This window comes from Coturnix japonica, chromosome 17 (genome assembly GCF_054131305.1).
Source record: "Coturnix japonica strain WE chromosome 17, WE-NBRP24, whole genome shotgun sequence".
NCBI lineage: Eukaryota > Metazoa > Chordata > Aves > Galliformes > Phasianidae > Coturnix > Coturnix japonica.
Window position 1 is genome coordinate 852101 of NC_140679.1, and position 16865 is coordinate 868965.

The 16865-nt window shown below is 54.6% G+C and overlaps 1 protein-coding gene across 1 annotated transcript in view; it reads left to right on the forward strand.

The window, feature by feature from the left end:
- The window catches only part of LOC107307868 (hydroxyproline dehydrogenase-like), a 29009-nt gene that overhangs the window by 4330 nt on the left and 7814 nt on the right, over positions 1-16865 (forward strand). Inside the window, exons 2-6 of the mRNA XM_085518239.1 lie at positions 86-273; positions 5845-5965; positions 10653-10730; positions 12747-12827; positions 15837-15983. Coding sequence (XP_085374365.1) covers positions 233-273; positions 5845-5965; positions 10653-10730; positions 12747-12827; positions 15837-15983 — 468 coding nt within the window. The 5' untranslated portion in view covers positions 86-232. The remainder of the gene's footprint in view (positions 1-85; positions 274-5844; positions 5966-10652; positions 10731-12746; positions 12828-15836; positions 15984-16865) is intronic.

Consider the following 16865-nt stretch of genomic DNA (forward strand, 5'->3'; position numbering starts at 1 on the left):
GCTGCTGTCAATCACCCTTAGCTCCGCCCCCTCTCTTCCTAAGCCCCTCCCTTTCTCTCTCTAACCCCGCCCCCATTCGCCGCAGCTGCTGTCAATCACCCGCCGCGCTCTGGGGCGCCCCCTATGGGAGGCGCTGTTGAGGCGGACGCTCTACGCGCACTTTGTGGGCGGCGACAGCGCCCCCCAGTGGTGGGAGGCCGTAAAGAAACTGAAGGAGGCCAATATCGGCCCCATGTTGGCGCTGCCCATGGAGCACTGCGGGGATAACCCCGGGTAGGGGGGGTATGGGGGATATGGGGGGATATGGGGGGATATGGGGGGATATGGGGCCATATGGGGGGATATGGGGGGATATGGGGGGATATGGGGGGATATGGGGGGATATAGGGGGATATGGGGGGATATAGGGGGATATGGGGGGATATGGGGGGGTATGGGGGGATATGGGGTCTCTATGGGGTGTCTATGGGGAGATATGGGGGGATATGGGGGGATATGGGGGGATATGGGGGGGATATGGGGGGATATGGGGGGATATGGAGGGGATATGGGGGGATATGGGGTGTCTATGGGTCACTATGGGTCTATATGGGCTCTATGAGGGGCTGTGGGTCTCTATGGGGTCTCTATGGGGGGATATGGGGCGATATGGGGGGATATGGGGTCTCTATGGGGTGATATGGGGTCTCTATGGGGTGATATTGGGTGTCTATGGGGTGATATGAGGTGTCTATGGGGTGATATGGGATCTCTATGGGGTGATATGGGGTGTCTATGGGGGGATGTGGGGGGATATGGGGTGATATGGGGGGATATGGGGTGTCTATGGGGTGATATGGGGTGATATGGGGTGATATGGCGCTGCACATGGAGCACTGCGGGGATAACCCCGGGTATGGGGGGGTATGGGGGGATATGGGGGGATATGGGGCGATATGGGGCTCTATGGGGGGCTGTGGGTCAATATGGGGTCTCTATGGGGTGATATGGCGCTGCCCATGGAGCACTGCGGGGATAACCCCGGGTAGGGGGGGTATGGGGCCATATGGGGGGGTATGGGGGGTTATGGGAGGATATGGGGAAATATGGGGGGGATATGGGGTGATATGGGGTCTCTATGGGTCTCTATGGGTCTCTATGGGGTGATATGGGACCATATGGGGTCTCTATGGGGTGATATGGGTCTCTATGGGGTGATATGGGGTCTAAATGGGCTGCTATGGGTCACTATGGGTCACTATGGGGCGCTATGGGGCCTCTATGGGGGGATATGGGGGATTATGGGGGGATATGGGGGGATATGGGGCTCTATGAGGGGCTGTGGGTCTCTATGGGGTCTCTATGGGGCCATATGGGGGGATATGGGGGAATATGGGGTCTCTATGGGGTGATATGGGGTGATATGGGGCCATATGGGGGGATATGGGGGGATATGGGGGGGATATGGGGGGATAAGGGGTCTATATGGGGTGTCTATGGGGAGATATGGGGGGATACGGGGGGATATGGGATCTCTATGGGGTGATATGGGGTGTCTATGGGGGGATGTGGGGTTATATGGGGTGATATGGGGTCTCTATGGGGCCATATGGGGGATATGGGGCCATATGGGGGGATATGGGGGGGATATGGGGGGATATGGGGGGATATGGGGGGATATGGGGGGGATATGGGGTCACTATGGGGGGATATGGGGTGATATGGGTCACTATGGGGCGCTATGGGGTCTCTATGGGGTGATATGAGGAGATATGGGGTGATATGGGGTCTCTGTGGGGAGATATGGGGGGATATGGGGCAATATGGGGTGTCTATGGAGTGATATGGGGTCTCTATGGGGAGATATGGGGTGATATGGGGCAATATGGGGTGTCTATGGGGTGATATGGGGTCTCTATGGGGCCATATGGGGGGATATGGGGGGCTGTGGGTCACTATGGGGTCTCTATGGGGTCATATGGGGTCTCTATGGGGTGATATGGCGCTGCCCATGGAGCACTGCGGGGATAACCCCGGGTAGGGGGGGTATGGGGCCATATGGGGGGGTATGGGGGGATATGTGGGGATATGGGGGGGATATGGGGTCTCTATGGGTGTCTATGGGGCGATATGGGGTGATATGGGGTCTCTATGGGGTGATATTGGGTGTCTATGGGGTGATATGAGGTGTCTATGGGGTGATATGGGGAGATATGGGGTGATATGGGGTTTCTATGGGGCGATATGGGGCGATATGGGGTGATATGGGGTCACTATGGGTCTCTATGGGGTGATATGGGGTCTCTATGGGGTGTCTATGGGGAGATATGGGGGGATATGGGGGGGTATGGGCGGATATGGGGGGATATATGGCGATATGGGGGGATATGGGGGGCATATGGGGGGATATGGGGGGTTATGGGGGGATATGGAGGGATATGGGGGCATATGGGGAGATATGGGGTGATATGGGGCGATATGGGGCCATATGGGGTCTCTATGGGGAGATATGGGGCCATATGGGGCCATATGGGGTCTCTATGGGTCTCTATGGGGCCCTACGGGGCTCTATGAGGGGCTGTGGGTCTCTATGGGGTCTCTATGGGGTGATATGGGGTGATATGGGGTCTCTATGGGGCGATATGGGGTCTCTATGGGGCTCTATGGGGGGCTGTGGGTCTCTATGGGGTCTCTATGGGTCACTATGGGGTGATATGGGGTCTAAATGGGGGGCTGTGGATCTCTATGGGGTCTATATGGGGGGCTGTGGGTCACTATGGGGTCTCTATGGGGTGATATGGGGTCTCTATGGGTCTCTATGGGGTCTCTATGTGTCCCTTTGTGTCTCTATGGGTCCCTATGTATCCCAATGGGGCTCTATGGGGTCTGAATGGGTCTCTATGGGTCTCTATGGGGTCCCTTTGGGGTCTCTATGGGTCGCTATGGGTCTCTATGGGTCACTATGGGGTCCCAATGTGTCTCTATGGGTCCCTATGGGTCTCTATGAGGTCCCTATGGGTCCCAATGTGTCTCTATGGGTCTGAATGGGTCGCTGTGGGTCTCTATGGGGTCTCTGGATCTCTATGGGTCCCTATGGGGTCTCTATGGTTCTCTATGGGTCCCTATGTATCCCAATGTGTCCCTATGGGTCCCTATGGGTCTCTATGGGTCATAGTGGGTCTCTATGGGGTCCCTATGGGTCTCAATGGGTCTCTATGGGTCCCAATGGGTCTCTATGGGTCTCTGTAGGTCTCTATGGGTCCCAATGGGTCGCTATGGTTCTCTATGGGTCCCTATGTATCCCAATGGGGCTGTATGGGTTCTTATGGGTCCCAGTGGGTCTCTATGGGGTCTCTGGATCTCTATGGGTCTCAATGAGTCTCTATGGTTCCCAATGTGTCTTTATGGGTCTCTATGTATCCCAATGGGGCTCTATGGGTCGCTATGGGTCTCTATGGGGGGCTGTAGGTCACTATGGGGTCTCTATGTATCTCTATGGGTCTCATTGGGTCCCAATGGGTCTCTATGGGTCTCAGTGGGTCCCTATGGGGTCTCTATGGGGTCTGTATGGGTCCCTATGGGGTCTCAATGGGTCCCTATGGGTCCCAATGGGTCTCTATGGGTCTCTATGGGTCACTATGGGGTCCCAATGGGTCACTATGGGGTCCCAATGGGTCTCTATGGGTCCCTATGGGGTCTCTATGGGTCTCTATCGGTCCCAATGTGTCTCTATGGGTCCCTATGTATCCCAATGGGGCTCTATGGGTCTGAATGGGTCTGTATGGGTCCCTATGGGGTCCCAATGGGTCTCTATGGGTCCCTATGGGGTCCCAATGGGTCGCTATGGTTCTCTATGGGTCCCTATGGGGTCTCTATGGGTCTCTAATGGGGTCCCTATGGGTCACTATGTGTCTCTATGGGGTCCCAATGGGTCGCTATGGTTCTCAATGGGTCTCTATGGGTCCCTATGGGTCTCTATGGGTCTGAGTGCTTCGCTATGGGGTCTCTATGGGTCTCAATGTGTCTCTATGGGTCTCTGTAGGTCTCTATGGGGTCCCTATGTATCCCAATGGGCCTCTATGGGTTCCTATGGGGTCTCTATAGGGTTTCTATGGGTTCCTATGGGTCCCAATTGGTCTCTATGTGTCTCTATGTGTCCCAATGGGTCTCTATGGGTCTCTATGGGTCTCTATGGATCTCTATGGGTCTCTATGGGGTCCCTATGGGTCTCTATGGGTCTCTATGGGTCTCTATGGATCTCTATGGGTCTCTATGGGTCTCTATGGGTCTCTATGGGTCTCAATGGGTCTCTATGGGTCCCAATGTTTTGCTATGGGTCTCTATGGGTCCCTATGTATCCCTATGGGGTCTCTATGGGTCTCAGTGGGGCTCTATGTGTCTCCATGGGGTCTCTATGGGGTCTCTGGATCTCTATGTGGTCCCTATGGGTCCCTATGGGTCCCTATGTGGTCTCTATGGGGTCCCAATGTGTATCTATGGGTCCCTATGTATCCCAATGTGTCTCTATGGGTCTGAATGGTTTGCTGTGGAATCCCTATGGGTCCCAATGGGTCTCTATGGGTCTCTATGGGGTCTCTATGGGTCTCTATGGGTCTCTATGGGGTCTCTATGGGTCTCTAATGGGGTCCCTATGGGTCACTATGTGCCTCTATGGGGTCCCAATGGGTCGCTATGGTTCTCAATGGGTCTCTATGGGTCCCTATGGGTCTCTATGGGTCTGAGTGCTTCGCTATGGGGTCTCTATGGGTCTCAATGTGTCTCTATGGGTCTCTGTAGGTCTCTATGGGGTCCCTATGTATCCCAATGGGTCTCTATGGGTCCCTATGGGGTCTCTATAGGGTTTCTATGGGTTCCTATGGGTCCCAATTGGTCTCTATGTGTCTCTATGTGTCCCAATGGGTCTCTATGGGTCTCCATGGGGTCCCTATGTGTCCCTATGTGTCTCTATGGGTCTCTATGGGTCCCTATGGGTCTCTATGGGTCTCTATGGGGTCCCTATGGGGTCTCTATGGGTCTCTATCAGTCCCAATGTGTCTCTATGGGTCCCTATGTATCCCAATGGGGCTCTATGGGTCTGAATGGGTCTCTATGGGTCCCTATGGGGTCCCAATGGGTCTCAGTGGGTCACTATGGGATCCCTATGGGTCTCAATGGGTCTCTATGGGTCGCTATGTGGTCCCTATGGGTCTCTATGGGTCCCCATGGGTCTCTATGGGTCTCTATGGGGTCTCTATGGGTCTCTAATGGGGTCCCTATGGGTCACTATGTGTCTCTATGGGGTCCCAATGGGTCGCTATGGTTCTCAATGGGTCTCTATGGGTCCCTATGGGTCTCTATGGGTCTGAGTGCTTCGCTATGGGGTCTCTATGGGTCTCAATGTGTCTCTATGGGTCTCTGTAGGTCTCTATGGGGTCCCAATGTATCCCAATGGGTCTCTATGGGTCCCTATGGGGTCTCTATAGGGTTTCTATGGGTTCCTATGGGTCCCAATTGGTCTCTATGTGTCTCTATGTGTCCCAATGGGTCTCTATGGGTCTCTATGGATCTCCATGGGTCTCTATGGGGTCCCTATGGGTCTCTATGGGTCTCTATGGATCTCTATGGGTCTCTATGGGTCTCTATGGGTCTCTATGGGTCTCTATGGATCTCTATGGGTCTCTATGGGTCTCTATGGGGTCTCTATGGGTCCCTATGGGTCTCTATGGGTCTCTATGGGGTCCCTATGTGTCTCTATGGGTCTCTATGGGGTCCCTATGTATCCCAATGGGTCCCTATGGGGTCTCTATGGGGTCCCTATGGGTCCCAATGTGCCTCTATGGGTCTGAGTGCTTCGCTTTGGGGCAGGGAGTGCTGGTTCGAGCAGAACCGTGGGGCAGCGCTGCTGGGTGTGGGGCTGGCGGCCAGTTGTGGGGCAGGAGCCATGATGCAGCTCAAGGTGACGGCGCTGATGGGGGCACAGCTCTGTGTAAGTGGGGGAAATGGGGGGAAAGGGGGGAAAATGGGGCAAAAATTAGGGGAAATGGGGCAGAAATGGGGGAAATGGGGCAGAAATGGGGCAGAAATGGGGCAAAAAGGGGGGAAATGGGGTAAAATGGGGGGAAATGGGGCAGAAATGGGGCAGAAATGGGGGAGAAATGGGGCAAAAAGGGGGGAAATGGGGCAGAAATGGGGCAGAAATGGGGGAAATGGGGCAGAAATGGGGCAGAAATGGGGGAAATGGGGCAGAAATGGGGGAAATGGGGCAGAAATGGGGCAGAAATGGGGGAAATGGGGCAGAAATGGGGGAAATGGGGCAGAAATGGGGTCAAAAGGGGTGGAAATGGGGCAGAAATGGGGCAAAAAGGGGGGAAATGGGGCAGAAATGGGGCATAAATGGGGGAAATGGGGCAGAAATGGGGCATAAATGGGGAAAATGGGGCATAAATGGGGGAAATGGGGCAGAAATGGGGGGAAATGGGGCAAAAAGGGGGGAAATGGGGTCAAAATGTGGGATAATAGGGTCAAAAAGAAGGGAAATGGGGAGGAAATGGGGCAGAAATGGGGGGAAATGGGGTCAAAATGGGGGATAATAGGGTCGAAAAGGATGGAAATGGGAAGGAAATGGGGCTAAATTGGGGGGAAATGGGATAAAAATGGGGCCAAAGTGGGGGGAAATGGGGCAGAAATGGGATAAATTGGGATAAATGGGGTCAAAATGGGGGGAAATAGGGCCAAAAAGGGGGGAAATGGGGAGGAAATGGGGCAGAAATGGGGGTAAAAATGGGGTCAAAATGGGGGGAAATGGGGTAAAAAAGGGGGAAAATGGGGTCAAAAATGGGGGAAATGGGGAGGAAATGGGGGAAATAAAAGGGGAAATGGGGGGAAATGGGGATAAATGGGGAGGAAATGGGGGGAAATGGGGCAAAAATGGGGGAAAATGGGGCAGAAATGGGGTAAAATGGGGGAAATGGGGGGAAAATGGGGTAAAAAGGAGGGAAATGGGGCAGAAATGGGCTAAAATGGGGGGAAATGGGGCAAAAATGGGGCAAAAGGAGGGAAATGGGGCAAAAATGGGGCAGAAATAGGGCAAAATGGTGAGGAAATGGGGGGAAATTGGGCCAAAAAGGGGGAAAATGGGTCAAAAAGGGGGAAATGGGGCAGAAATGGGGGGAAATGGGGTCAAAGTGGGGGGAAATGGGGAGGAAATGGGGCAAAAATGGGGGGAAATGGGGCTAAAATGGGGAGAAATGGGGTCAAAGTGGGGGGAAATGGGGTGGAAATGGGGATAAATGGGGGGAATGGGGAGGAAATGGGGGCAAAAAAGGGGGAAATGGGACAGAAATGGGGCAAAAATGAGGAAATGGGGAAGAAATGGGGGGAAATGGGAGGAAATTGGGCTTAAATGGGGGGAATAGGGTCAAAATGGGGCAAAAATGGGGGAAATGGGGCAGGAATGGGGAAGAAATGGGGCAAAAATGGGGGGAAATGGGGCAGAAATGGGGCGAAAATGGAGTAAAAAGGGGGGAAATGGGGGTAAAATGGGGCAAAAATGGGGGGAAATGGGGAGGAAATGGGGATAAATGGGGGGAAATGGGGCAAAAAGGGGAGGAAATGGGGTCAAAATGGGGATAAATTGGGATAAATGGGGTCAAAATGGGGGGAAATGGGGCCAAAAATGGGGGAAATGGGGAGGAAATGGGGCAGAAATGGGGAAGAAATGGGGCAGAAATGGGGGGAAATGGGGTAAAAAAGGGGGAAAATGGGGTCAAAAATGGGGGAAATGGGGTCAAAAATGGGGGAAATGGGGAGGAAATGGGGGAAATAAAAGGGGAAATGGGGGGAAATGGGGATAAATGGGGAGGAAATGGGGGGAAATGGGGCAAAAATGGGGGGAAATGGGGTCAAAAAGGGGGGGAAATTGGGCAGAAATAGGATAAAAAGGGGGGAAATGGGGCAGAAATGGGCAGAAATGGGGTAAAAAGGGGGGAAATGGGGTCAAAATGGGGGATAATAGGGTCGAAAAGGGTGGAAATGGGAAGGAAATGGGGCTAAATTGGGGGGAAATGGGATAAAAATGGGGCCAAAGTGGGGGGAAATGGGGCAGAAATGGGGTAAAATGGGGGAAATGGGGGGGAAATTGGGCAGAAATGGGGCTAAAATGGGGGGAAATGGGGCCAAAAAGGGGGGAAATGGGGCAGAAATGGGGGAAATGGGGCGAAAATGGGGTAAAAAGGGGGGAAATGGGGGTAAAATGGGGCTAAAATGGGGGGAAATTGGGAGGAAATGGGGATAAATGGGGGGAAATGGGGCAAAAAGGGGAGGAAATGGGGTCAAAATGGGGATAAATTGGGATAAATGGGGTCAAAATGGGGGGAAATAGGGCCAAAAAGGGGGGAAATGGGGAGGAAATGGGGCAGAAATGGGGGGAAATGGGGCAGAAATTGGGCGGAAATGGGGAGAAATGGGGGGAAGTTGGGATAAATGGGGTCAAAATGGGGGGAAATGGGGTGGAAATGGGGAAGAAATGGGGGAAATTGGGTTAAAGTGGGGGGAATTGGGGCAAAAATGGGGGAAATGGGGCAAAAATGGGGCCAAAAAAAGGGGAAATTGGGCTTAAATTGGGGGAAATGGGGCTAAAATGGGGGGAAATGTGGAGGAAATGGGGCTAAAATGGGGTCAAAATGGGGGGAAATAGTGATAAATTGGGATAAATTGGGATAAATGGGGTCAAAATGGGGGGAAATAGGGCCAAAAAGGGGGGAAATGGGGAGGAAATGGGGGGAAATAAGGGAAATAAAGGGGGAAATGGGGAGGAAATGGGGTAGCCCCATAGCTGTGGGTCAGCCCCATAGATATAGGTCAGCCCCATAGATATGGGTCAGCCCCATAGATGATTATCAGCCCCATAGATGATTATCAGCCCCATAGATCTAGGACCACCCCGTAGCTGTGGGTCAGCCCCATAGATAATGATCAGCCCCATAGATATAGGTCAGCCCCATAGATGTAGGTCAGCCCCATAGCTGTGGGTCCATTCCTGCCCCATAGATATAGGTCAGCCCCATAGCTGTGGCTCAGCCCCATAGCTGTGGGTCGGCCCCATAGATAATGATCAGCCCCATAGATATAGGTCAGCCCCATAGATGTAGGTCAGCCCCATAGCTGTGGGTCCATTCCTGCCCCATAGATATAGGTCAGCCCCATAGCTGTGGCTCAGCCCCATAGATATAGGTCAGCCCCATAGCTGTGGCTCAGCCCCATAGCTGTGGGTCGGCCCCATAGATAATGATCAGCCCCATAGATATAGGTCAGCCCCATAGATGATGATCAGCCCCATAGATATGGCTCAGCCCCATAGATATAGGTCAGCCCCATAGCTGTGGGTCCCTTCTCTGCCCCATAGCAGTGGGTCAGCCCCATAGCAGTGGGTCAGCCCCATAGATGTGGTGGGTCCCTTCCTGCCCCATAGATATAAGTCAGCCCCAAAGCTGCGGGTCGATTCCTGCCCCATAGATATAGGTCAGCCCCATAGCTGTGGGTCCATTCCTGCCCCATAGATATAGGTCAGCCCCATAGCTGTGGGTCAACCCCATAGCTGTGGGTCCCTTCCTGCCCCATAGATATAGGTCAGCCCCACAGCTGTGGGTCCATTCCTGCCCCATAGATAATGATCAGCCCCATAGATATAGGTCAGCCCCATAGATGATGATCAGCCCCATAGATATGGCTCAGCCCCATAGATATAGGTCAGCCCCATAGATGATGATCAGCCCCATAGATATGGCTCAGCCCCATAGATATAGGTCAGCCCCATAGCTGTGGCTCAGCCCCATAGCTGTGGGTCGGCCCCATAGATAATGATCAGCCCCATAGATATAGGTCAGCCCCATAGATGATGATCAGCCCCATAGCTGTGGGTCCACCCCATAGCTGTGGGTCCGTTCCTGCCCCATAGCAGTGGGTCAGCCCCATAGATATAGGTCAGCCCCATAGCTGTGGGTCAGCCCCATAGCTGTGGGTCCATTCCTGCCCCATAGATATAGGTCAGCCCCATAGCTGTGGGTCCCTTCCTGCCCCATAGATATAAGTCAGCCCCATAGATATAGGTCAGCCCCATAGCTGTGGGTCCGTTCCTGCCCCATAGATATAAGTCAGCCCCATAGATATAGGTCAGCCCCATAGATATAGGTCAGCCCCATAGCTGTGGGTCCCTTCCTGCCCCATAGATATAGGTCAGCCCCATAGCAGTGGGTCCATTCGTGCCCCATAGCTGTGGGTCAGCCCCATAGATATAGGTCAGCCCCATAGCAGTGGGTCAGCCCCATAGCTGTGGGTCCATTCGTGCCCCATAGCTGTGTCTCAGCCCCATAGATATAGGTCAGCCCCATAGCTGTGGGTCCCTTCCTGCCCCATAGATATAGGTCAGCCCCATAGATATAGGTCAGCCCCACAGCTGTGGGTCCCTTCCTGCCCCATAGATATAGGTCAGCCCCATAGCTGTGGGTCCCTTCCTGCCCCATAGATATAGGTCAGCCCCATAGATATAGGTCAGCCCCACAGCTGTGGGTCCCTTCCTGCCCCATAGATATAGGTCAGCCCCATAGCTGTGGGTCCCTTCCTGCCCCATAGATATAGGTCAGCCCCACAGCTGTGGGTCCGTTCCTGCCCCATAGGCCGAGGTGTCTCAGCGCCTGGAGGAGCCCCACAACGAGTTCAGCATCGACAAGATCATGGCCGCTATGGGGGGACAGGTGGGACCCCATAGAGCCCCATAGATCCCACAGCGCCCCATAGATCCCATAGTGCCCCATATCACCCCATAGATCCCCATATTAACCCCATAAGTGCCCCATAGATCCCCATATTAACCCCATATCACCCCATAGAACCACATATCACCCCATAAGTGTCCCATAGATCCCCATATCACCCCATAAGTGCCCCATAGATCCCCATATCACCCCATATCACCCCATAGATCCCATATTAACCCCATATCACCCCATATTAACCCCATATTAACCCCATAGATCCCATATTAACCCCATATCACCCCATAGATCCCATATTAACCCCATATCACCCCATATTAACCCCATATTAACCCCATAGATCCCATATTAACCCCATATCACCCAATAGATACCATATTAACCCCATATCACCCCATAGATCCCATATTAACCCCATATCACCCCATATTAACCCCATATCACCCCATATCCCCCCATATTAACCCCATATCACCCCATATCACCCCATATCACCCCATAGATCCCCATATTAACCCCATATCACCCCATAGATCCCCATATTAACCCATATCACCCCATATTAACCCCGTATCACCCCATATCACCCCATATTAACCCCGTATCACCCCATATCACCCCATAGATCCCATATTAACCCCATATCACCCCATAGATCCCATATTGACCCCATATCACCCCATATTAACCCCATATCACCCCATATCCCCCCATATTAACCCCATATCACCCCATAGATCCCATATTAACCCCATATCCCCCCATATTAACCCCATATCACCCCATATCACCCCATAGATCCCATATTAACCCCATATCACCCCATATTAACCCCATATCACCCCATAAGTGCCCCATAGGGACCCATGTAACCCCATATCACCCCATATCCCCCCATATTAACCCCATATCACCCCATATCACCCCATAGATCCCATATTAACCCCATATCACCCCATATCCCCCCATATTAACCCCATATCACCCCATATTAACCCCATATCACCCCATATCACCCCATATTAACCCCATATCACCCCATATCACCCCATAGATCCCATATTAACCCCATATCACCCCATATCACCCCATATCCCCCCATATTAACCCCATATCACCCCATATCCCCCCATATTAACCCCATATCACCCCATAGATCCCATATTAACCCCATATCACCCCATATCCCCCCATACTAACCCCATATCACCCCATATTAACCCCATATCACCCCATATCACCCCATAGATCCCATATTAACCCCATATCACCCCATATTAACCCCATATTAACCCCATATCACCCCATATTAACCCCATATCACCCCATATTAACCCCATATCACCCCACATCACCCTATATCACCCCATATCCCCCCATAGATCCCATATTAACCCCATATCACCCCATATCCCCCCATATCACCCCATATTAACCCCATATTAACCCCATATCACCCCATATCACCCCATATTAACCCCATATCACCCCATATCACCCCATAGATCCCCATATTAACCCCATATCACCCCATATCACCCCTTAGATCCCATATTAACCCCATATCACCCCATAGATCCCATATTAACCCCATATCACCGCATAGATCCCCATATTAACCCCATATCACCCCATATTAACCCCATATCACCCCATAAGTGCCCCATAGGGACCCATGTAACCCCATATCACCCCATATCCCCCCATATTAACCCCATATTAACCCCATATCACCCCATATCCCCCCATATTAACCCCATATCACCCCATATCACCCCATAGATCCCATATTAACCCCATATCCCCCCATATTAACCCCATATCACCCCATATCCCCCCATATTAACCCCGTATCACCCCATAACACCCCATAGATCCCATATTAACCCCATATCACCCCATATCACCCCATATCACCCCATATCCCCCCATATTAACCCCATATCACCCCATATCACCCCATAGATCCCATATTAACCCCATATCCCCCCCCAGGTCCCATCGTTCGGGTCGCTCAGCCCGGATCAGAACCGGGCGCTGGGGGCCGGGCTGCAACGACTGGATCACGTGGCTGCCGTCAGTTGGGGGGCTGCCCCATAGATCGAACCCATAGATCCACCCTGCCCCATAGATCAGCCCCATAGTTCGACCCTGCCCCATAGATAAGCCCCATAGATCAACCCTGCCCCATAGATCGACCCCATAGATCCACCCTGCCCCATAGATCAGCCCCATAGATCCACCCTGCCCCATAGATCGACCCCATAGATCCACCCTGCCCCATAGATCAGCCCCATAGATCCACCCTGCCCCATAGATAAGCCCCATAGATCAACCCTGCCCCATAGATCGACCCCATAGATCCACCCTGCCCCATAGATCGACCCCATAGATCGACCCCATAGATCGACCCTGCCCCATAGATCGACCCTGCCCTATATCCCATATCCCATCCCTGCCCCATAGATCAACCCTGCCCCATAGATCCACCCTGCCCTATATCCCATATCCCATACCTGCCCCATAGATCGACCCCATAGATCAACCCTGCCCCATAGATCGACCTTGCCCTATACCCCATATCTCATCCCCGCCCCATAGCCCTGCCCCATAGATCCACCCTGCCCCATAGATCAGCCCCATAGATCCACCCTGCCCCATAGATCGACCCCATAGATCCACCCTGCCCCATAGATCCACCCTGCCCCATAGATAAGCCCCATAGATCAACCCTGCCCCATAGATAAGCCCCATAGATCAACCCTGCCCCATAGATCAACCCTGCCCCATAGATCGGCCCTGCCACATAGATCAACCCTGCCCCATAGCCCGGCCCCATACCCCAACCCTGCCCCATATTCCGGACCCATAGCCCTGTCCTGCCTCACATCCCTGCCCCATAGCCCTGTCCTGCCCCATATCCCTGCCCCATATCCCAGCCCCACATCCCTGCCCCATACACCCCTGCCCCACATTCCAGCCCCACATCCCCACCCCACAACCTCCCTCATCTCCACCCATCTCTGCCCCATATCCCAGCCCCACATCCCTGCCCCATATCCCAGCCCCATAGATCAACCCAGCCCCACAACCCTGCCCCATAGCCCTGTTCTGCCCCATAGCCCTGCCCCATAACCCTGCCCCACATCCCAGCCCTGCCCCATAGCCCTGTTCTGCCCCATAGCCCAGCCCCATACACCCCTGCCCCATATCCCTGCCCCATAGCCCAACCCTGCCCCATAGCCCTGTCCTGACCCACATCCCAACCCTGCCCCATAGATTGACCCTGCCCCATAGCCCTGTCCTGCCCCATAGCCCGTCCCCACACCCCAGCCCCATAGATCAACCCAGCCCCATAGATCACCCCAGCCCCACATCCCAGCCCCACATCCCTGCCCCACATCCCAACCCTGCCTTATATCCAGGCCCCATATCATAACCCTGCCCCACATCCCCGCCCCACATCCCAACCCTGCCCCATAGCCCAGCCCCATAGCCCTGTTCTGCCCCATAGCCCAGCCCCATACACCCCTACCCCATAGCCCAGCCCCACATCCCCCCCCATAGATCACCCCAGCCCCATAGATCACCCCAGCCCCACATCCCAGCCCCACATCCCCGCCCCACATCCCAACCCTGCCTTATATCCAGGCCCCATATCATAACCCTGCCCCACATCCCCGCCCCACATCCCAACCCTGCCCCATAGCCCAGCCCCATAGCCCTGTTCTGCCCCATAGCCCAGCCCCATACACCCCTACCCCATAGCCCAGCCCCACACCCCAGCCCCATAGATCAACCCAGCCCCATAGATCACCCCAGCCCCACATCCCAGCCCCACATCCCTGCCCCACATCCCAACCCTGCCTTATATCCAGGCCCCATATCATAACCCTGCCCCACATCCCCGCCCCACATCCCAACCCTGCCCCATAGCCCAGCCCCATAGCCCTGTTCTGCCCCATAGCCCAGCCCCATACACCCCTACCCCATAGCCCAGCCCCACATCCCAGCCCCATAGATCAACCCAGCCCCATAGATCACCCCAGCCCCACATCCCAGCCCCACATCCCCGCCCCACATCCCAACCCTGCCCCATAGCCCAGCCCCATACACCCCTACCCCATAGCCCAGCCCCACATCCCAGCCCCATAGATCAACCCAGCCCCATAGATCACCCCAGCCCCACATCCCAGCCCCACATCCCAGCCCCACATCCCTGCCCCACATCCCAACCCTGCCTTATATCCAGGCCCCATATCATAACCCTGCCCCACATCCCCGCCCCACATCCCAACCCTGCCCCATAGCCCAGCCCCATAGCCCTGTTCTGCCCCATAGCCCAGCCCCATACACCCCTACCCCATAGCCCAGCCCCACATCCCAGCCCCATAGATCAACCCAGCCCCATAGATCACCCCAGCCCCACATCCCAGCCCCACATCCCTGCCCCACATCCCAACCCTGCCCCATAGCCCAGCCCCATAGCCCTGTTCTGCCCCATAGCCCAGCCCCATACACCCCTACCCCATAGCCCAGCCCCACATCCCAGCCCCATAGATCAACCCAGCCCCATAGATCACCCCAGCCCCACATCCCAGCCCCACATCCCTGCCCCACATCCCAACCCTGCCCCATAGCCCAGCCCCATAGCCCTGTTCTGCCCCATAGCCCAGCCCCATACACCCCTACCCCATAGCCCAGCCCCTCAACCCAGCCCCATAGATCACCCCAGCCCCACATCCCCGCCCCACATCCCAACCCTGCCCCATAGCCCAGCCCCATAGCCCTGTTCTGCCCCATAGCCCAGCCCCATACACCCCTACCCCATAGCCCAGCCCCACATCCCAGCCCCATAGATCAACCCAGCCCCATAGATCACCCCAGCCCCACACCCCAGCCCCACATCCCAGCCCCACATCCCCGCCCCACATCCCAACCCTGCCCCATAGCCCAGCCCCATAGCCCTGTTCTGCCCCATAGCCCAGCCCCACACCCCAGCCCCATAGATCTACCCAGCCCCATAGATCAACCCAGCCCCATAGATCACCCCAGCCCCACACCCCATGTGTGTCTATGGGTCAGGCCGCAGTGGGGAGCCGTGTGGGGCTGCTGCTGGACGCGGAGCAGAGTGAGCTGGGCCCGGCCCTGAGACTGTGCGCTATGGGGCTGATGGGGAGGTACAATGTGGGGCAGACCCACATATGGCACACGCACCAGGCCTACCTCAAGGTGGGGGCTCTATGGGTCTCTATGGGGTGATATGGGTCTCTATGGGTCTCTATGGGGTGATATGGGGCTCTATGGGGTGATATGGGGTGGTATGGGGTCTCTATGTGTCTCTATGGGGTTTCTATGGGTCCCTCTGCGCTATGGGGCTGATGGGGAGGTACAATGTGGGGCAGACCCACATATGGCACACGCACCAGGCCTACCTCAAGGTGGGGGCTCTATGGGTTCCTATGGGTCTCTATGGGGTCTCTATGGGTCTCTATGGGGTCTCTATGGGGAGATATGGGTCCCTATGGGTCTCTATGGGTCCCTATGGGTTTCTATGGGTCTCTATGGGGTCTCTATGGGTCTCTATGGGGTGATATGGGGTTTCTATGGGTCCCTCTGCGCTATGGGGCTGATGGGGAGGTACAATGTGGGGCAGACCCACATATGGCACACGCACCAGGCCTACCTCAAGGTGGGGGATATGGGGGGATATGGGGTCTTTATGGGTCTCTATGGGGTGATATGGGTCTCTATGGGGTGATATGGGGTCTCTATGGGTCTCTATGGGATCCCTATGAGTCTCAATGTGTGATATGAGGTCTCTATGGGGTGATATGGGGGAATATGGGGTCTGTATGGGGGGATATGGGATGATATGGGGTCTCTATGGGGGGATATGGGGTGATATGGGGTCTCTATGGGGTGATATGGGGGGATATGGGATGATATGGGGGGATATGGGGTCTCTATGGGGCGATATGGGTGCTCTATGGGTCTCTATGGGGGGATATGGGGTCTCTATGGGGTGATATGGGGTGATATGGGGTCTCTATGGGGTGATATGGGGGGATATGGGGTGATATGGGTCTCTATGGGGTCTCTATGGGTCTCTAT